Genomic DNA, 18,028 nt, shown 5'->3' with positions numbered 1-18,028 from the left:
CATTTTCAATACTTAATAAGATAAGATAAGATAAGATAAGATAATCCTTTATTAGTCCTGCAGTGGGGAAATTCACAGGATCACAGCAGCAAAGTGGACAGTGCACACAAGATACAGAGTAAAAAACAAGAGCAACAAGTAATATAAATAAGTAAGTAAGTAATAAACAGTAAGAATATCAACTAAGTTAATAGTCCTATTATTACACTTAGGATCTTTGAGGGTGTGTAGTCCACCTCCTCCTCCTCCTTAATCCTTAAACTCATTTGGTTTATGGTTCCCATTTCATCTGCCAGGCCAAACAAAGGATATCCCGTAGGATGTGTTCCTGTTCACTTCCCCCTGAAAGGAATACAAACAGTGACAACAGCTATTGTCCTTCCGAATGGTTAACAGTAAACGCCATGACAGTTCGTCAACAGTTATTGTGTCATATTTGGCTAGTTGAAGGTTTATTCACAAACGCATGTAGCTTACAGAGCAGGCGTGCGTCAGTCATTCTCAATCATTCATCAGTGCCATGGCAGCTGCTGCAGCCCAGTAACAACCAGTACAACTCTTTCACCTCTCCTTTCACACCTTATTGATTCTAGCAGCTAAGAAAAAGACAAAACTTAATAAAAAGTTACCAGAGTCACAATTTACCACAGATGAGTTGACTTTTTTAAAATCATATTTGTATGTTTGGGGATTTTTGTAGTGCTTGAAGTTTATTGGTGTTAAGGCCCAAAACAAAGGTTTAGATAAAAGGACATGATTGTGATAGTTATGTTTATATAGCCACATGGTTTCTCAAAGGTTTTATCTATGTGGATACTTCCTTTGAGAATCTGGAGAGTCACAGTCAGGGGAGCATAATGCTGTTGCAAAGTGAAACGGAAACGACTTGGGAAAACAAAACTAAGACAAAGTAAGACATGAGAGCAATTTGCTACTTCTAACCAGAAATGATTTAAAGGTGAGCAGCAACATGTATGTTTAGCACAAAGTCTCTTCAGATGGTACGACCTTCTTAAATCGAGCTATTCTGGAGACAAATGCGGGTAATACCACAGTCTAGATTTTGAAATGTTTTGTTCATGCCTGGCAGCAAACATTTTGCATCGACAGGTGTTGAATGATTCAACTGGCGTACGTGTAAGAAGGAAGACCGTCCAGTATTGAATTAAATAACCAGTGTTTACAAATTCACATTTCATAACCAATCTTACGAAACAATATGATCATAACAAAGTGTGCACGCAATACATGGAGGACCATCAGAGAGCGGCCACATAAATTACAGCTGGGTGTTCACCGTGCGTTCGATGATGAGGATGTCAGTTGCCTTGGAAACAGTAGTGTGTCTCCCACTCAGCTCAATGGGAGAGCAAGCGGAGACTGACGATCTATTATCAGAGACGATGCACTGATTGGCTCTGTGATGGGGCTGTCAGACGGATCCCCGGGAACACTGCCCTACCACGCTAACCTCATGCCAGACTCTCCAGCGTCCTCTTTGTACTGGCATTTTACCTTTTTTTTCCTCCACGCCGGAACAGGAAGAGAGTTTTCATGAATGAGAGCAGCTAGACACACAAATAGGGCAGCAATATGTCGAACAGACTGTCTGCAAATGAGAGGATGTTTAATTCAGTCGTTCTCAAAGCAGCTACAGCTGCATAATGAGAAGCGTTTCTTTTTTTTCCTTGCTTTCGGTGAAAACATTCAGCTGATACTCTGCATGTAGCAACGTGTGAATAGATACCAGTTCATGGTCCCTCTGTATGGTTGGACGGTTGTGTCACAGAGAAAGCATATTTGTCTGCCACACTAATCATTCAGTTGAACATACTGTAAATTGTTCCTTTAAAGAATAAAGAAAAATCACAATGTGATGTCCCTTTCTTTCCTCTTCAGCACAGGCTGCTTCGAAAATGTTTTGGTGTCCGGAAATGCCAGCACTCTGAAGCATCATCAAAGTTTGTGGAGATTCATCTTCCCACAGCTGACATCATGAAGCCGATCCTCCTCCATCCGGCACCGCAGTCCAGTTTTGTCCGCCTTTGCATCTGTCTTGTGCATGCTGCGAGGACGGCAATTTGGATAACATTACCTTTTTCCATTTACCGGACCAAGGCAAAAGCCAAAGGAGCATGGGTTGTGTCACACACCTCTCACTTACATGTCTCTGAACGAACTTTATAGTAGTCCAAACTTCTCCAACTTTATGATTGTATGATTAGTAAATAAGGAATTTGTTGTAATAAATGAACAAACCACACCATTACCAAAGAACAAGAGCTGCTGTAGAGCTTCTCACTTCAGTCAGAGCTACTGAAACTCAGGAGAGTGGATAATAGTTTGCAGTTGTATTGGCTCTAAAGAGTGCAGGCCTGCTGGGACATTGGTGGAAGCTGGAACATAGAATTAAGTCACAACCTTGTATCAACAAATCTGCTAGCATTGATGTTGACAAATATATATAAATACACAATTTGCACATTGCATGTTTGTTACATAGAAACATACGTCTGTATCTAGCAGTGGTAATAGAATGTAAAGCTCCAGCATGGATAGAGAAAAGATAATTAACATTCAGCTATTAACTTATTGGGCAACGAAACCCCACCTAAATCCAAAGGGAGATGGTGTGTGTGTGTGTGTGTGTGTGTGTGTGTGTGTGTGTGTGTGTGTGTGTGTGGGGGGGATTTGCTTTGTCCTTCTATATCCTCAATGAGTCACAGGATTGAAACGCTGCTTTGAAGCCTCTGGAGTTTCCTCCCTCCACAAGGCAGGGCTGTATTTAAACACTTGCCACACTTCACGGATCTTTGCTAAATGCCTCGCTTCCCACATTTAGTGACACCAACACTGCTCAGCTTAAATAGCCTTTGAACCACGTGCCTTGAACAGGCTAGTTGGTGTTTTGCTGCTGGCTCAAACATGAACTTTGTATATCAAGTTTTGGGTAAGATTTTCAGATAGACAGACAGACAGACAGACAGACAGACAGACAGACAGACAGGCAGACAGACAGGCAGACAGACAGACAGACAGGCAGAAAGACAGGCAGAAAGACAGGCAGACAGCTTTTGAAAAACAATCATTGGAACCAATAAAACATGACTATGTCCTTGATAAGCAGCTAATTCGCAGACAAGTTAAACCTTGCAAAGAGGAATTTGAGTATGAGAAAGGGAACCTTTCATTTTCTGCTATGGAATGCAACGTCTACTTTAGAAGAGCTTAAACAGTAATTATCTCCCAACCCAGTGCATTTCAATGATCATCCGTAAAACTACTATGCTATATAATGACAGGATGGGGAGGTTGATGCTGCAGGACTTTTGGTTTGGTTCCCACAGGAATTGTAACCCGAAAAGCTAAAACTCCAGGGGACAGGTTTTGCAGTTGTTTCTGTTACCGTATTGAAATATGGTTGATGATTATTATATTACTGAGAGGCAGATCTGGCCTAAATACTGGACTGCCTGAGCGGCCTTTATCAATGTCCCGTTTGTGCCTGCGACTGAAATGTTTAATTTACTTTGGTGGATGTGTTCTCTCAGCTTGAGTCACAAGTCTGAAGACATTTTCTGAAGATTATTTCTTATCATACTATATCTAATCTTTAGACGCAGGGATCCATACTCCATTATATATTAGGGAAAAACAGCAATGCATGTGCCTAAAGACTAGATGTAGTACAGTATGATAAGAAAATGGCTGTACAAACTACAAGGAGTACAATTAAGTGTTTGGTTTGTGATCTCATAGCAAGTAAAATATCAAAGATATGCACACATACTGTATGCAGTGTTAAAAAAAAGTAATTCAATAAAAACAAAGTTTTTCCTCATTTCTCAAAAATCCTGACTTTGACTATTGATCAAAGTGTGATTTTTCATGTGATCCAAAAATGTTAGATACTTGCCCAAAGTAAGTCCATCCCAGATTTCAATATTTTAGACCAATCAGAACATAAGACGTTGTGGCATGTTTCCTTATCATACTAGCTATAGCCTTTGGGCAGAGTCTAGAGGAAGTGCTGGATGTCTGTGAATTTGGTGTATAATCATTACATTTGGAAAAGTATGTATAGCATCGTATTTGTTAATGCTTGGACTTTTACATTCTAGTAATACAAAGTACAGTCACTGCATTGTCTAAAGGTGTTATATCTTCTATTCATGGGAAATGGCTGAAAAAGCTCAATGTGTTGGATTTTTCATTGCTGTGGCAGCTCATGCAGCATGAATCTTATCTTTGTCTGCCCACGCACAACCACGTGATGTTTTTATTAAAGAAGTCAGCAGGTCGTCACCCCATTTTCGAGGAAGTCACATTCTCTGCTGACATCACAGAGGAGGGTGCTGATGCAGTGGAAGGACACGTAGCACAATCTGTTATCATAAACATCAGACTATGATGCTCATCCAGAGCACATGACAGCTTATGCCACAGTCCAGCGGCCATGAGATGAAGATGACTGTGTGCAACGGTTCATCTCGGGTCACTCCGGCTGAGTTAGTCTGACACGTATGATTAATGTCTGGATTAAGGAAACCTCCACTACATGTATTTAATAATAATCAAAGAGCTTTATGCTAATTGTGTATATTGATTGCATTTGGGTACTTTAGTCAGGATCCTTGGTTTGAGGTTTAAACAATGTATTGCAATAACACTCATTTTAGGCCTCGCTGTCTTTTTCCTTCTTTACTCTTTGGTGCTGATTGACTGCAGACTTGTCTGCACATTTTGATTCATGAAGAAAATATAAATCCAAAAGGTTCTATTTTCAACAAGAAAAAAACCAGAAACAGACCATTACTGAGCGTAATTGGCCATGCACTGCATCATACATGGTGACTCATTCTCAACATAACGTATTTATTGGTCTGAAAGGAACGGAAGTACGTCGAAAAGCAAACACACATAAACCTTCTTACGTGCTTGTACACACTCTGGACACATTTATTTTACATTTAAGACTGTATTTGTCTAAGTTGGCACTGGCAACGTAAGTTTGACTGCTGTGCATTGCTCATCTCTCCAGTCGATACTGTAGGCTACAGCATAGAATGGGCCAAGCTACAGTCATCCCAGCTCCCTCTATAGTACATCTGTTTGTGTCCACATAGTAGGAGGAGGAGTGCTGACATTTGATATGCAAAGGCCCTCTAACCCCCCAATGCCTCCCGGCGTGTGCACAAATCAAAGCATGTTTCTTCTTTTCTTTCTCAGGCAGAATGTGCCTACTATCACTTTTAGCGTCAGTCTGACTCACTCCACTGCCTGCAGAGAACTTTATAGAAGCTGAGGTATACAGATACCCGTTGGCACTCCAGCTTAGACTCATTCCAGAGCTGAGCCTGTCCGCATGCACAAGACTTTTCCGACTGTCAACGTGACATTACCGAGGAGCAGCAGCTTTGTGTGTGCGATACTGAAAACTGGCAGCGTTATAACATGACAGTGACACTAAGAACATCAAGTGAACTATTAGCTTTTTGAACTCCACAGGTTTTTTTTAATTCGCTTATCTACGCTTATCAGACGTGCAGAAAGTTCCCATGAGGCCAATAGAGCTGATGAGCTAACAAATGCTGACTCACAGAAGAGATCCTGACTTGACCTGAGTGTTTGCTTACAGTGATCATCACAAGAGCTGAATCTACACTGGACTGGGTAATATTTCCCCTCACATAACCTCAGAGAAGCTGCCACTATTGCTCTCGCTTGCTTGGAAAGAGGCAGCAGTCTGTTATTAATTTGGTTCATCCCAATTGCATCCATCTGATGGAGATGCTGCACTCCGCTTCAGATGTTAGGACCAGGGGTAAAAATGCCCCCGGAGGCCAGAAAACTTCGTCATGAACAACATCTATTTATGTCTGACTGAAGCATCCATTTCAGGGGCCATTACTGTCAAAGCACGCACACACAGACCTAGAGGTGTTGTCATGAATAATTTCTGCTCTTTCTTGTAGGCTACTTCCTGTGCTGCTTCTGTCAGCGTGGGTCCGTTTATGCATGAGAGGCAGTCATTATTGAACTCCGAAGAGCACAGATATTCTGAGCGAACATCCAGAGGGATGACTCAAACTTCCATGTTCAACTTCCACCATTACATAAGCGCGGAGGGTGACGAGGTGTTCAACGGACAGCCGGATCAAATACTCGTGTGGAGAACAAAGCGTGTGCAGCAGAAAAGCGGATCAGTAGTATGTCAGGACATGAGCTCTGACTTTCAGCAAGGAGAAACCGTGCCAGCTTTCATTTATTTCCGACTCTCCCAAACTTGGTCAGTGGTTGCTAGTTTCCATGGTTACAGTCAGTGAATGTGAAAGGATGTCTAAGAATGATCGTCACCTCAAAAGCTCTGATGCAATCACTGACATAGTACGACAGTCATTCAGTCATTGCATTAGGCTGCCTGTCCTTCCACAGCCGCTATTAGGCCGTCTTTCTGAACCACCCAGCCGGCCTATCTGTTGATCAGTGCCCTCGTTTGTATGCGAAGTAGCAAGCGCCCGTTTGTGTAAGACAAGGTCAGCCACATTGCACAGTCAAGTCCTCTTTGCCATCCTCCATTTATCACTCCGGAGGAAAAGTCAGCAAAGACAGCGGCGTGAACCTTGAGTATAAACAACTTCACTGTAAACATGTTCTCTATCAAGTATCTGTGTGTGCCCATTTCCTGTGGAAGTTTAAAGAGAAAATGCTTGCTTTGACCAGCCCACAGATAAGAGTTGTTTGATCTAAATCTCATCACACCGTACCATACATGAACTGCTTCTTACAAATGAAACAAGGACACGGTTCATTTTCATGTTTGTTAAATTGCACTTTAAAAAAAAGAAACAAGCATCTATTTTGAGGGAACACTCGGAAAATATAATAGCAGTAAACATCGAACATCTTTTAGCAGACGGAGCAAATTGTTTGTACCCATATTTATTTTCAGAAGCACAATCAATAAGAAGGACAAGTGCTCAGGAGTAGTTCTTATTTTAGAAAATGCTCTTTATTATTAAATAAATACTGCACCTTTTTTTTTTGCACACAATAAGTTATTTAGGACATGTTCTACCATGATGATAATGGCTCTTAAGGGATACGTAAAGAATCCCTGGTAGTTTTTTTTTTCTTTTCGTTTTTTTAAATGCAATTCTCTCCCTCTCATCATCCCACTGGTTCCCATCTCAATGTGCCATACCGGCCGTCATTAAAGAGAACAAATCACAGTTTTAAGAGTTGGTGTGATGTTACACCCCTCCCACTCACTCACACACACACACACACACACACACACACCGCCAAACTCTGTAGCATCCACACGCATTAGCAAATCAATTGTCTGCACTGCCGAGTTGGCTGTAACATACACTGTACATCATTTACAATATTCCACAGTCTAGCTCTGGTTACATTCAGAGCATCAGTTTATGGTTTGCCTCTATAAAACAGCATCAGCTATACAATACATGTTTAAGCTGGTGCCAGCCCAGCATTCGTCTTTTCTCCCCAAACATCCCCCTTTCCCCCCGAAACAGCTGGGGTTCACATTCGTACCAACATACTTGCTCCAACATAGTCCATCTTTCCTCTTCTCCAACAATCAACATACAAATCAGCCCTTTGCCATCCACCGTCATTGTGCTACAATTCATTCCCGAGTCTCTGCGTGTTACTATTTTGTTTCCCCCCCCTGCACCTCTGCTGAGTCATGAAGGTGCAACAGTGTAGGAATGTTAATTAACTTTTCACAGGTCCATTCTCAAACTTGTCCTTCCCACACAACTCTGGTCCCGCTGCAGCACTGCAGTAGCACACTGCGTAGATTTCTCTTGTGCAACGCCGTCCAAAGCGCATTATCGTAGGTTTAGCTGCACCTCTGCAGAAGCATGTTGAGGGAGTACACCATGCGTTCGCGCAGGTCGGTGGGGCATCCAGACGTCAGCAGGGAGCTGAGTTTGAAGGTCTTGGAGACGCGGTCCTCGTTGATGTATGTCAGCATGTACTCATCCCTCTGGCAACACAGGATGATCTTGGTGTGGTCGTGGTAAAAGTTGATCTTTGTAGATTAAAAAAAAAAAAAGTTACATTAGTTTATTCTCTATCAATTTTGGGCAAAAGACCATTGCAAGTTAACTTTTTTCTGATTTGATTCGTGGTCTAACCCTACTCCTCTGTTGATCTGTGTTATGCACTGCACCTAGGACGTGTTGCTTTGAGCATGCTGCTTTGAGCATGCCCAGCAACGGCTCTGTTTCCTGTGTGTGTTTACCTGGAAAGTGCCGTCGTTAAAGAGCATCATGAGGGCGCGGTCGGACTTGAGCCACTGTAGCAGGTAGAGTCTGGGCAAGTGTGCATCCGTCATACTACCCAGGTCCCCGCCCTGAGAAAGCAAAAGAGTAATGCAGCAGGATTAGACAGGCTGCAACATGAAAGATACCATCTCTGATGCTTCAGGGGAAAGACAAAGACACATAATAGCAAGAGAGAGAGATATTACAGAAAGAGGAGAGGGTGAATAGAGATATTTACTTACATCCATGAGGTTCTCCTCCATGTAGTGGGAAAAGTACTTGAGCACAGTCACCTGGCCCACAAAGTGTTCAGGAACCTCGCAAGTAGGGAAGACAGAGCGCTGGCCCAACTCTGCATAGTAATGGATGGTCCTGAAGAGAAGGAGAAAAACAGAGTTACACAACCACTCAGATAAACACTACAGAAATGGAGCAAACACAGATGGATTTCCTTGACATTCAAAATCCGTTGGTATTCTTGACTGAAAATATTCCTCTTGCTTGAAAACAGTTAAGGCCATTCATGTGATTACCTCACTAAGTACTACAGCATGCTGAAAAAAGCCATGTCCATTATATGTAGTGACTAGTAACTGTCAAACTGAAGGTAGGGTGTGGTGAAAGCACAGAATGGTGCATACTTTCTGTCTGGCAAGAGGCTCATGTGGGTGCCGTTGTTGAAGAGAACTCCCACGGTGTAATCAGACAATTGGTAGCCAAAGCCGTACTTGTTGGAGTAGTCCACCCATTTAGTCACCCATTGAAGACTGCAGGCGTTTGAGCCCTGAGGAATGTCGTCGGCTGCAAGGTGAGAACACAGAGGAGGAGGATTTGATTACAATTAAAAAGGAAGATTTAAAGAACAGACAACCTTGACCTTGGAGCAAATGTGGGTGTGTCAACAAAATCAGGGAGTGCATCTTTAAGAAATTAAACATGGAGCATGAATCTACATGTTCTTTGTGAGTCCTTTGATCGACATGTCTCTCTGTTTAGACAATTCAAGGTTAAGTGCAGGAAAAGAGCTTTAGTTGTATAGTGAAAGCTTTCAATGTGGAACCATCGGATCCACAATGTGTACAAGTCATGGCTTTGAAAATCATTTCAACAGGTCGACTCACCTTTAGGCATATTCTCCAGACATCCCCTCAACACGCTTGCAACGGTCTCAGCCACACTGCCTGTCGTGCTGTCTTCCAGGCCTTCAGGAGCAACAACAGGGCGTCACTTAGCTTTATGTTACATTACAAGAAATTATTTTGCATTCCAGCCGTTATATCAAATCTCTATTTTCTTGCGTGTGGCTTACAGTTGAAGGTTAAAATAAAAAGGGTATTGCATAACATCGATTCATGCCTGTGTGAGATCACTGGGCTGTGTGTGTGTGTGTGTGTGTGTGTGTGTGTGTGAGTGAAACCAGGCTGGTGAGCTTACATTCGCTGCTGCTGCTGCAACTCCCCAGGCTCCCCCTGACGATGAGACGGATGGTGTCTCGCGTCGTCGGGGACTGGCTCTCCGTTGCTGTGCCAACGGGGCTCTCGGCAGATGGCGGAAGTAGACTTCCATTCTGACGGTGAGAAAACGGTGACGAAATGGGTTAGAATCTCGGAGTTTGGATAATCTCTTCCTACTATGACTAAGCAGTCACCCACGCCACGGATGCAAAGTGGATGGCTTTAAAAGGTTGAAAAATAAGTGCTTTTAGTTTGCTTTGAAATTGCGCTGTTGTGAAGTTTTAGTGCTGCATCAGAGTGACTCATTGGATTCTCCTCAACATGATATCTCATTCCCCCCGCCAATTTATTTAATGGCTGTATGAATAATGTGCCTGCAACACCACCTACACTCTTGTAAACATCCTCTTTTGTGTTGAATATTCATTCAATGTCTTACCTCAGAAATCTTTTTGCTCTGCTGTTGGCTGATGACAGTTCTCTCCAGGTCATGCTGCAGTTTGTAGATCTCCTCTTCCTCTTTGGTTAATTTATCTATCAAAGGCAATGACCACACACACAACATATCAGGGCATGACATCTTAACCAGCAGCTACATGAACTGACAGAGCAATAAAATGTGAATTGAGCTTGAAGTCGTCTTATGAATTAGATTTAATGCTGCCTCTTGTAGCAACCACAATTGTGCAAAATGAAACATAACTGTGCCGGTGGCGTTTAAAGTGCTCAGAGGCTGATGTAATACTCACTCAGAGTCTCGTAGTATTTGACCTTGTCTCTCTTCCCCCCAAAGAGCGCAGCGGCAGCTTTCTTGAAGAAGCTCTTGGCGGGACTTGAGATGTGGAAATCTGGTGCTGAATGGCAACAGCTCGCCGGCAGACGCTCTGGACTGAAGCCCTGTGGGGAACGAAAATGGGTCAGTGGTGGGAAGGGGGGGGGGGGGGGGTCACTGTTATACTCTTACAGAGTGACATTTAGTGAGACAGACAGAGAGCAGAAACAGACAGGTGAAAATAGGGTCTAACCTGTGTGAAGAAGTCGTGCCTCAGAATGTGGTCCAGGTTAGGTCGGTCCTCTGGGATCTTGGCTAGCAGGCTGGTGATTAGCTGCTTAGACTGTGGCGACAGGGAGGAGGGCATGGAATACCGCGCCTCTCTAATACACCTGTACGTCTCCTTCAGGTTGGTGGTTTCAAATGGTGGTCTGCCCAACAGCATGGTGTACCTGGAGCAGGATGGAGGGCAAAAGTGAGCCGAGTTCCATCACTAAAGACAAGTAGGCTAAACAGGAATGGACAAGTCCACGGAATTTGATCCCAATGTGTATTTTTGAACTGATTATCTATTATCAGACTGTCATTCAATAATAATTTAGATAGTTACTAAACCATTTAAGCATCTAATGGTGAATTTACAGTTCTCCTACTCACATGACACAGCCTAGAGCCCAGATGTCTGATTCACAGCCGTGGCCCTGCTTGTTGAGCACCTCTGGCGACAGGTAGTTGGGAGTTCCACAGATCGTCTTCCTCCGGTTTCCCGCTGGCTCCAACTTGGCAGCCAGACCAAAGTCCCCGACCTTCAGCTCCATCGACTCACTCACAAAGAAGTTACCTGTGGGGAAGAAAGGGGACGTGATGATGAGCAATTGATATTCACCAAAGGATCAAAGGCTAAATATTGCACAGATCCTTTGATAAACTGATTACAGAGAAAGAAGTGGGTTCGTATGAGAAAGAAAAAAAGAGATATCCTCCTCTGTACAGAATGCATCGTTACAATTGTGCACAAAGCGTCTCAGCACTGTAGCGTGTCACTGCTGTGTAAATATTCCTTACCTAGTTTCAGGTCTCTGTGAAGGATCTCTTGTTCATGCAGGTACTTTAGTCCAGATACAATCTGTCTTAGATAATAGCGCACCTCTGGCTCAGTAAGCACTTTACGAGCCTTCAGGATGTGGGCCAACGACTGCAAAAAGACAATGTAGAGAGGAAATGATTAAATGAAATTCCTCAAGTTTAATTATTCTAGAAACACAAATCTTCCTCTGAAGAACACCTCAACAAAGTGAATTATCCTTAATGTAAAAAAAACTGTAGGGAGATATGTAGATTTGCTGCACAATACAATTAAAACAGAAGTACTTTACAGTGGGGACAGACTGAGTGCTGCCTCGTTGACTTTAGGTGCAATGCAGGTGTTATCCAAATTTAAAAGTATGTGACAATCAGCACTTACTTTTCTACTGCAGTATTCCAACAGGATATAGATGTTCTCCTTGTCCTCAAAATGGTGATAAAAGTGCACAATGTGCTTGTGGTGCAGCGCTCGGTGCAGCTCAATTTCTCGGTCAATCTAGCAGAGGAAGGCACAACATGGTCACGATTGCAACTAAAGGCAATTTTGTGATAATTTGCTGTCTAACCACACCAGTGCACACAGGCGCCGGAGCCGTGCGCGCTTACCTTCTCTCGTTGGTGAGGTTTGGAGACGCGTGCATGCGGGATGATTTTGGCTGCGTAAACTTTGCTGGTGGAGAGGTCGGTCATCTCATAGCATTTTGCAAACCCTCCCTGGAAAGAGGAAAGACACTGTTAACATGCTGCGTCTTCAGGTTACAAGGAACCCCCCCCCCAAAAAAAAGCGACTACATATTATATGCTCGCGGTACCTTTCCCAAAACTTTTCCACGGCAGTAGCACTTCCCCGTGGCCGGGTCAGTGATTATCCTGGCCATCTCTGAGGGCGCACTGCGCTCATCCATTCTCTTTCGCCGAGGTTCGCTCGACTTCTGCGTCGCCTCACACATACTGCTGCTGCTGCTGCTGCTGCTGCTGCTGCTGTTTGTCTGTTGGGGCCCGATATTTCTCTGTACTTCCATTAGAGGTGGTTTTGTCGTCCCGCACTCAGAATGCAGCCCGGAGCCCGTCTCTGAGTTTTTATAGTCTGGCATCCACCCCACCCGGCTGTCTGCCGCCCTCTCTCTGACGTCACGGTGTGAAATGAGAGCATGAGGTCTTCCTTCTATCGATTACCGAGCATGTTCACGGGTGTTGATGATGGCACGGACAGGAAATCAAAAGGGGATGACAAAAACCAAAACAGCCTGTGGATTCTGCCATTTAAAAACGTGTAAAGATATATATGATTATTTGCATCACCAGCCGCCATACACACAAAACAATAATGTTCTATAATTTACCTATTTTGTTTGAGGAATCCAGGCACGTGAATGGGCTTTTTACATTTTGGTGCAACATAGAATTCAAGGCGTTAGAAGTCCGATGCGTTTGGTCAATAAAATAGCCACCATGCAGAGGATAAACATGATCTGTATTCTATTCAGGCTCACTTCACCCTGTAGTTTTACACCAAAACTCACTTTGGAGCACTAGCACCCTCAGCTGGAGATGTTGGGTACCATTTAAGGTACAGTTCAGGTTACAAACTGTTCTGCCTTTCCTTTACCAAAGACTAAGTGAATACTGTATTGCAACTGACATGTGAGACGTCATCATGCAGTGGTATGAAGGGAAAGGTTGTAGAGGAGGAAGATTTGTGTTCTAGCTCGCAGCTGCAGGTATATTTGAATGACTTATGGACTATTAGAAAAATGACAGTGTCATCAGTGATATTGTAATACAGAGAACAGTTTCCTCCACTAAGGCTGCACAATCCCCCACATTTATTTGCTTAACAAAACCAAATGTTTGGAACATTTTAGTTTGAATCGGTCCAAATGAAATCACAGGAATACATTGTTCATGAGAAAATATGGCAAACATGCTGTATCTCGCTATGTTAATATGATTTTAATACGAATCAAAAAGAAATCTCTTGTTCATTGGCAAATGGCCTCACTTTCCAGCACATTTTACGAAATCTCTCGTTTCACTGCTAACAGACAAACAGAGGGTTACACATATAACCATGGTTCTCAGACTAAACTGTCTTTTGTCAGGTGACGCATACTGTAATTATTCTAGACCGTGGCGTGCACAACATAAAAACGTGTTTGTGTCTAACAAAAGGTGGCTTTCTAGATAGAAGATAGATGGAATGAATCTCAGCACGGCCTTGGGCTGGAAACATATTCCCTTCTTGAATAAACACAATATATGCATCTAAGTGCAACCCATCAAAAGCAAAGTGAGACAAAAACATTCAAAAACATTGACCTCATAATCCTTGTAGCCATTAACAAAGAGGTGCATTAGTGTTGATGAGGAGGTAACATTAATTATAGTGGAAGTGCTTATAGAAAGAGCTCTACAGTCATATTCTAGATAGTGGTGCATGATGGTGCAACAAGATTGTCAGTAAAATGCAAAGGCACAGGCTGTGCAAAGATTGAACAAATACTGCAGGGGATAAGTGAAGTCAAAATCATCCTGACATCCTGCTTAGTGAGAGACAAAAAACTGTGACTTAATGGAGCACTGTTTTCGGGATGTTTCTCCGATGTGAGCGCACAGTGCTGATGTCGTAAGAAAAAGTCTGGTCAAGACCGGAGCCGAAGGACGACTGTTGTGGCCAGTCGGGGAAAGGAAAACGACTGGCGATGACATGGGCATCATCAGGAAGCTCTTTCAACAGCTTCTCACCCAGCACCTCCATCTGTAAACCAATCGCAAAAGATGAAATCAGTAACTTAGTGAACAAGTGATATGTATGCTACATATATATATATATATATATATATATATATATATATATATATACAAATACATAAATAATTCTTCATCAGAGGAAAACTCACCACTCCTGGAGCAAGGAAAGCAGTCACATTGTTGTATGTAGATAAATCAGTCTACGAACGAAGATAGGGTCATTTACCTACTTTGAGAAGGCTTGAGGACCGCAATAATTGTTGTTCAGGTATTACCTTCCAGAAGTCTTTTTTAACAAAGGTTGCCTGGCTGGAGGGCACTCCTGTCCAGAGGGCCTTGCTCTTGGCACAGGCCACTAAAATGGAGTTGATCTCAAACCCTGTGCACTGGAAACCAGCCGAAGAGGCCGCAAACACCTGGAAAATAAAATCTGGTGAGGTAATATAAACTACACACACACACAGCACACTCAAATTAAAAACACCTGGAATTCAAACCATGAAACACCTGGTTTCAGGGGTCCGATTTTCCCTTCAGTTATTGGCCACAAATTAATGTTTTTTTGTGAAACGATTGCAGCTCACTAACCACTCTTCCATCTCCTGACCCCAGATCTGCTAAGCGACCCGTTCGTCCCTCAAGCAGCTGCATAATGTTCAGTGTCTGGACTTTACTGGAGGGCAAATAAGGAACCTGGACCACAGTACAAACATATAGTGAGTCAATACAAGTCACAATACGAGTCTCTTTAATCTGATTTTTTTGACAGTCCCTCTATAAACAAGTTCTACTGAAAGGGAGAACTACAACTTCAAATAAAATGTAAAGTTATTCAGACCTCAGTATAGTAATCACGACACTACAGCAAAATTAATTATTGCTTTTTCATGTGAAAACATATCTCTGCATATGGTTCATATTACATTTACTTCTGTTAACAACTGTAAAGTCTTCTGAGTGTTGTGACTATCACATTGAATCTGATCTCCCACTCGCTGTCAGTGGAACAACATCTGTCTGAATGATGAATTCTGCAGGGCTGTCTCTCGTCTCCAGCTGTGATGAACAGGGTTTAATCTGTGGTCATGTAAAATGTCCTTCTCGGACAGCATGTTTTATGTGAGATTTAACTGGCAGGATAAAAATAAAAGCATCATGTCATTAATTCAAAAAACACAGGTCAGATATATGTTAATTATAAACGCAAAAGCAATTACATGTTGATCATATGTTTCAGGTATTAGTATTAGCTTTAAAACGACTTCTTTTTACATTAAAAAGTCAGAACAAATTCAGATTCTCCATGCAACAACATATGTCTTCAGCATCACCGACTTCTGATAATCTGCTCCTGGTGATCATGTTTTCCTGTTCATCTTGCACCGACAGTGAACAAAAGTAGTACATGATCCATTATGCTACAACAATGGACAAAATGCACTTTAGACTGACGTACTGTAGAAGATGGTGCAGTTCTCCGTAAAACACAATGACTGTTAGCACGGAGCACTGTGCTCCAAATAAAAGCAAATTATTGTTAAAGTGCAAATTAAGCTCTGTCTTGGCTTTCACACAAACCTGCAGCACTTGGTAATGGAAAGAGTGGCGAGAAGGCAAAGCATGCAGGTAAAAATCAGATAAGGGAAATCTCAAGCACCTTCAGGTTCCATGGGATTTTGCGAAATCCAGGCACAGCAAACATCCTCCATACTCCATACAGGCCTGTGAGCAGAGCAGCTGTGCAGGCAGTCAGGACAGGATGGGGTCTGTTGGTGGGACAGACCCTGCCATAGTCTTGAAGAATAACATCAATGGAGTCCTCCATTGCAAACTATCACCAATATGGTTAAAAAAAAATACAGCACATAAGAGGAGAGATAACTGCAGCCTATATAAAAGGCTTCCTGTAAGGAATAATCTCTGAAGAAGATATTGGATGATTGAGGTCCAAGCCAATATTGATATGTGATGATTTTAAAAATTGGACAACAATATATCGTCAGATATTCTTTTCTTTTTTTACATAAAGACATTACATAAACATTTTTGATAGGGATTGTTCTTTTTTGTGATACTTTTGTTGTGCTCATTAATGTCTCTTTCTGTCAATTGAAAGAAACATGTAAACAAATAAACTCATTTGGAATTCAGCACCTTTAATTAGTGGCCAACATACACACAGAAAACGACCGAGCCAATTTATCGGTCGACCTCTAAAATGTTCTGTGGATACACAAGATGTAATGTTTTTGGTCGTTTATGTAAAGAAACTAGTCACGATCTAGATTTCCTACGGTCTATGCTTCCATGAAAGATGAATGATTGGAGTAGCCCGCATTAAGGTCTTCATAGAACCCACTCTGCAGTTTAAATTCTATATATGTATTTATTGCATGAAATAAATAATTCTGTAAACACTTTTGTCATCTGGATATTTCCAGCTGCTGAATTTCATTTGGAAATCTGTGACTTTTAAATAGTTTGGACCAATCTGGCTGGATGACCTTCAGTGATCAGGAACTCAGCAGTCAGTGTAAGGTTGCAGAATGCAAACAATCATACAGTCTCCTGTTGTAAATAGATACACCTCACTTCAGTGTCGGGAGGTCAGTAGGCTTATAAAGCAGCAGAAATTTGAGGTTCTGCCAATATAGCCTTTGTTAATCATTACCACAGAGCAGCCTTTTAGAGCTGCCAAGATAAAACACATCACCAGAGCACCTTTTCCAACAGCAGATGGTGCCAGAGCGGCCTTTTCTCACGTCGAAACATTCTAGAAAACTTGTTTACCCCGCTAAGGTCATGGATTGAAACGACAGCCCTGCTCACTAAAGTACGCTTGTATTCTCGAAAAGAGGAGCTGAGCAGATACACTACTGTAAATGATTTAAAAGAGGCTTTCAAAACACGCCAACAGATTTTTCACGATTTCTGATATTGGACGAAATAAAAAAAATATTCAAAAGCCAACGGACGATTGAATAACTGACCTACTTTACGAGCAACATACACGCATATAGCGGATATCTTTGGCACATTTGGAAAGTTATACCACACAATCTGGGGAAACAGACGTGTTTGTGCAGCCTACCTGACCCGCCCCCTCTCTGCTGCGCACTCAGCAGCCTGCACACGCATATCCTCCAGTTAAAGGGCAGTCAGTCCGCACGATGTCCCGCCCTGTGAGTTCATCCACGCCCTATCAGCTGTCTGCTCACCCGCTGATTTAAAGCTCCTGACAGATAGGGCCTGGACTTGTATTCGAGTTGTAGTCCACGCTTATGTAATGTCTGTTGGGTCTGACTGTGATGCTTCTTAGCGCACGGTGGACTGTTATGAGCAGTGTCGGCTTCAGGTCTAGAATTAGGAGGTGGTTAATTAAAGGCTGAATAATTGCTGGTATGAGCGCGTTGGTCCTCACCTCATTATGTCGATGGAGCAGTTTTGCATTTGCCCCATTTCAAATTGATTATTCAGGGTTTGTAATAAAAGAGGGCCGACGTGATTACAATTGCAAAGATGTCCATTTGTTCCACTTCCGCCGCGGCCTCACCCTGCACTTGCTCCTATTGAAAAGGCCCACAATAATAATATTCATCCATTCATCTACCACTCAGGCCTCTCTTTATTTGCTCAGCCGCTTGGTCTCTGGACGGAGCTGGCTGCAT

General features: G+C 42.6%; 2 protein-coding genes across 2 annotated transcripts; both read right to left on the bottom strand.

Moving 5' to 3' along the window:
* Nucleotides 1-6,871: 6,871 nt before the first annotated feature.
* Nucleotides 6,872-13,273, bottom strand: plk2b (polo-like kinase 2b (Drosophila)). Its single transcript, XM_076099246.1, has 14 exons — nucleotides 12,422-13,273; nucleotides 12,216-12,323; nucleotides 11,989-12,105; nucleotides 11,589-11,718; nucleotides 11,181-11,364; nucleotides 10,777-10,975; nucleotides 10,501-10,648; nucleotides 10,191-10,285; nucleotides 9,732-9,864; nucleotides 9,419-9,499; nucleotides 8,939-9,098; nucleotides 8,540-8,669; nucleotides 8,276-8,386; nucleotides 6,872-8,062 (listed from the first exon to the last, which is right to left on the bottom strand). Exons 1-14 carry the CDS (start codon nucleotides 12,701-12,703, stop codon nucleotides 7,871-7,873), a joined length of 2,070 nt encoding a protein of 689 aa, XP_075955361.1. The 5' UTR covers nucleotides 12,704-13,273; the 3' UTR covers nucleotides 6,872-7,870.
* A 273-nt stretch (nucleotides 13,274-13,546) lies between these two features.
* LOC142957429 (adenine nucleotide translocase lysine N-methyltransferase) lies at nucleotides 13,547-17,728 on the bottom strand. Its single transcript, XM_076099250.1, has 6 exons — nucleotides 17,452-17,728; nucleotides 16,018-16,191; nucleotides 14,949-15,053; nucleotides 14,636-14,776; nucleotides 14,510-14,560; nucleotides 13,547-14,367 (listed from the first exon to the last, which is right to left on the bottom strand). Exons 2-6 carry the CDS (start codon nucleotides 16,183-16,185, stop codon nucleotides 14,179-14,181), a joined length of 654 nt encoding a protein of 217 aa, XP_075955365.1. The 5' UTR covers nucleotides 16,186-16,191; nucleotides 17,452-17,728; the 3' UTR covers nucleotides 13,547-14,178.
* Between the last annotated feature and the right edge of the window lie 300 nt (nucleotides 17,729-18,028).

The sequence above is a fragment of the Anarhichas minor genome, unplaced genomic scaffold (assembly GCF_050575085.1).
Source record: "Anarhichas minor isolate MPS153535 unplaced genomic scaffold, ASM5057508v1 ptg000025l, whole genome shotgun sequence".
Classification (NCBI taxonomy): domain Eukaryota; kingdom Metazoa; phylum Chordata; class Actinopteri; order Perciformes; family Anarhichadidae; genus Anarhichas; species Anarhichas minor.
The sequence above is the reverse complement of the archived record's forward strand: the minus strand, read 5'-3'. Positions and strand labels throughout refer to the sequence as shown.

Bases quoted from the DNA above. Each gene is read 5' to 3' on its own strand.
- plk2b (XM_076099246.1), bottom strand. From the start codon at position 12,703: ATGCCAGACTATAAAAACTCAGAGACGGGCTCCGGGCTGCATTCTGAG. The intron at 9,500-9,731 runs GTAAGCTCACCA...TTGCTCCTGAAG, and splicing joins TTGCAGCAGCAGCAGCGAAT to GCCTGGAAGACAGCACGACA. The intron at 8,387-8,539 runs GTAAGTAAATAT...TTGCTTTCTCAG, and splicing joins TGGAGGAGAACCTCATGGAT to GGCGGGGACCTGGGTAGTAT.
- LOC142957429 (XM_076099250.1), bottom strand. From the start codon at position 16,185: ATGGAGGACTCCATTGATGTTATTCTTCAAGACTATGGCAGGGTCTGT. The intron at 15,054-16,017 runs GTGCTTGAGATT...ACTGTGGTCCAG, and splicing joins AAATCCCATGGAACCTGAAG to GTTCCTTATTTGCCCTCCAG. The intron at 14,368-14,509 runs GTGAGTTTTCCT...ATTGGTTTACAG, and splicing joins CTTTCCTTGCTCCAGGAGTG to ATGGAGGTGCTGGGTGAGAA.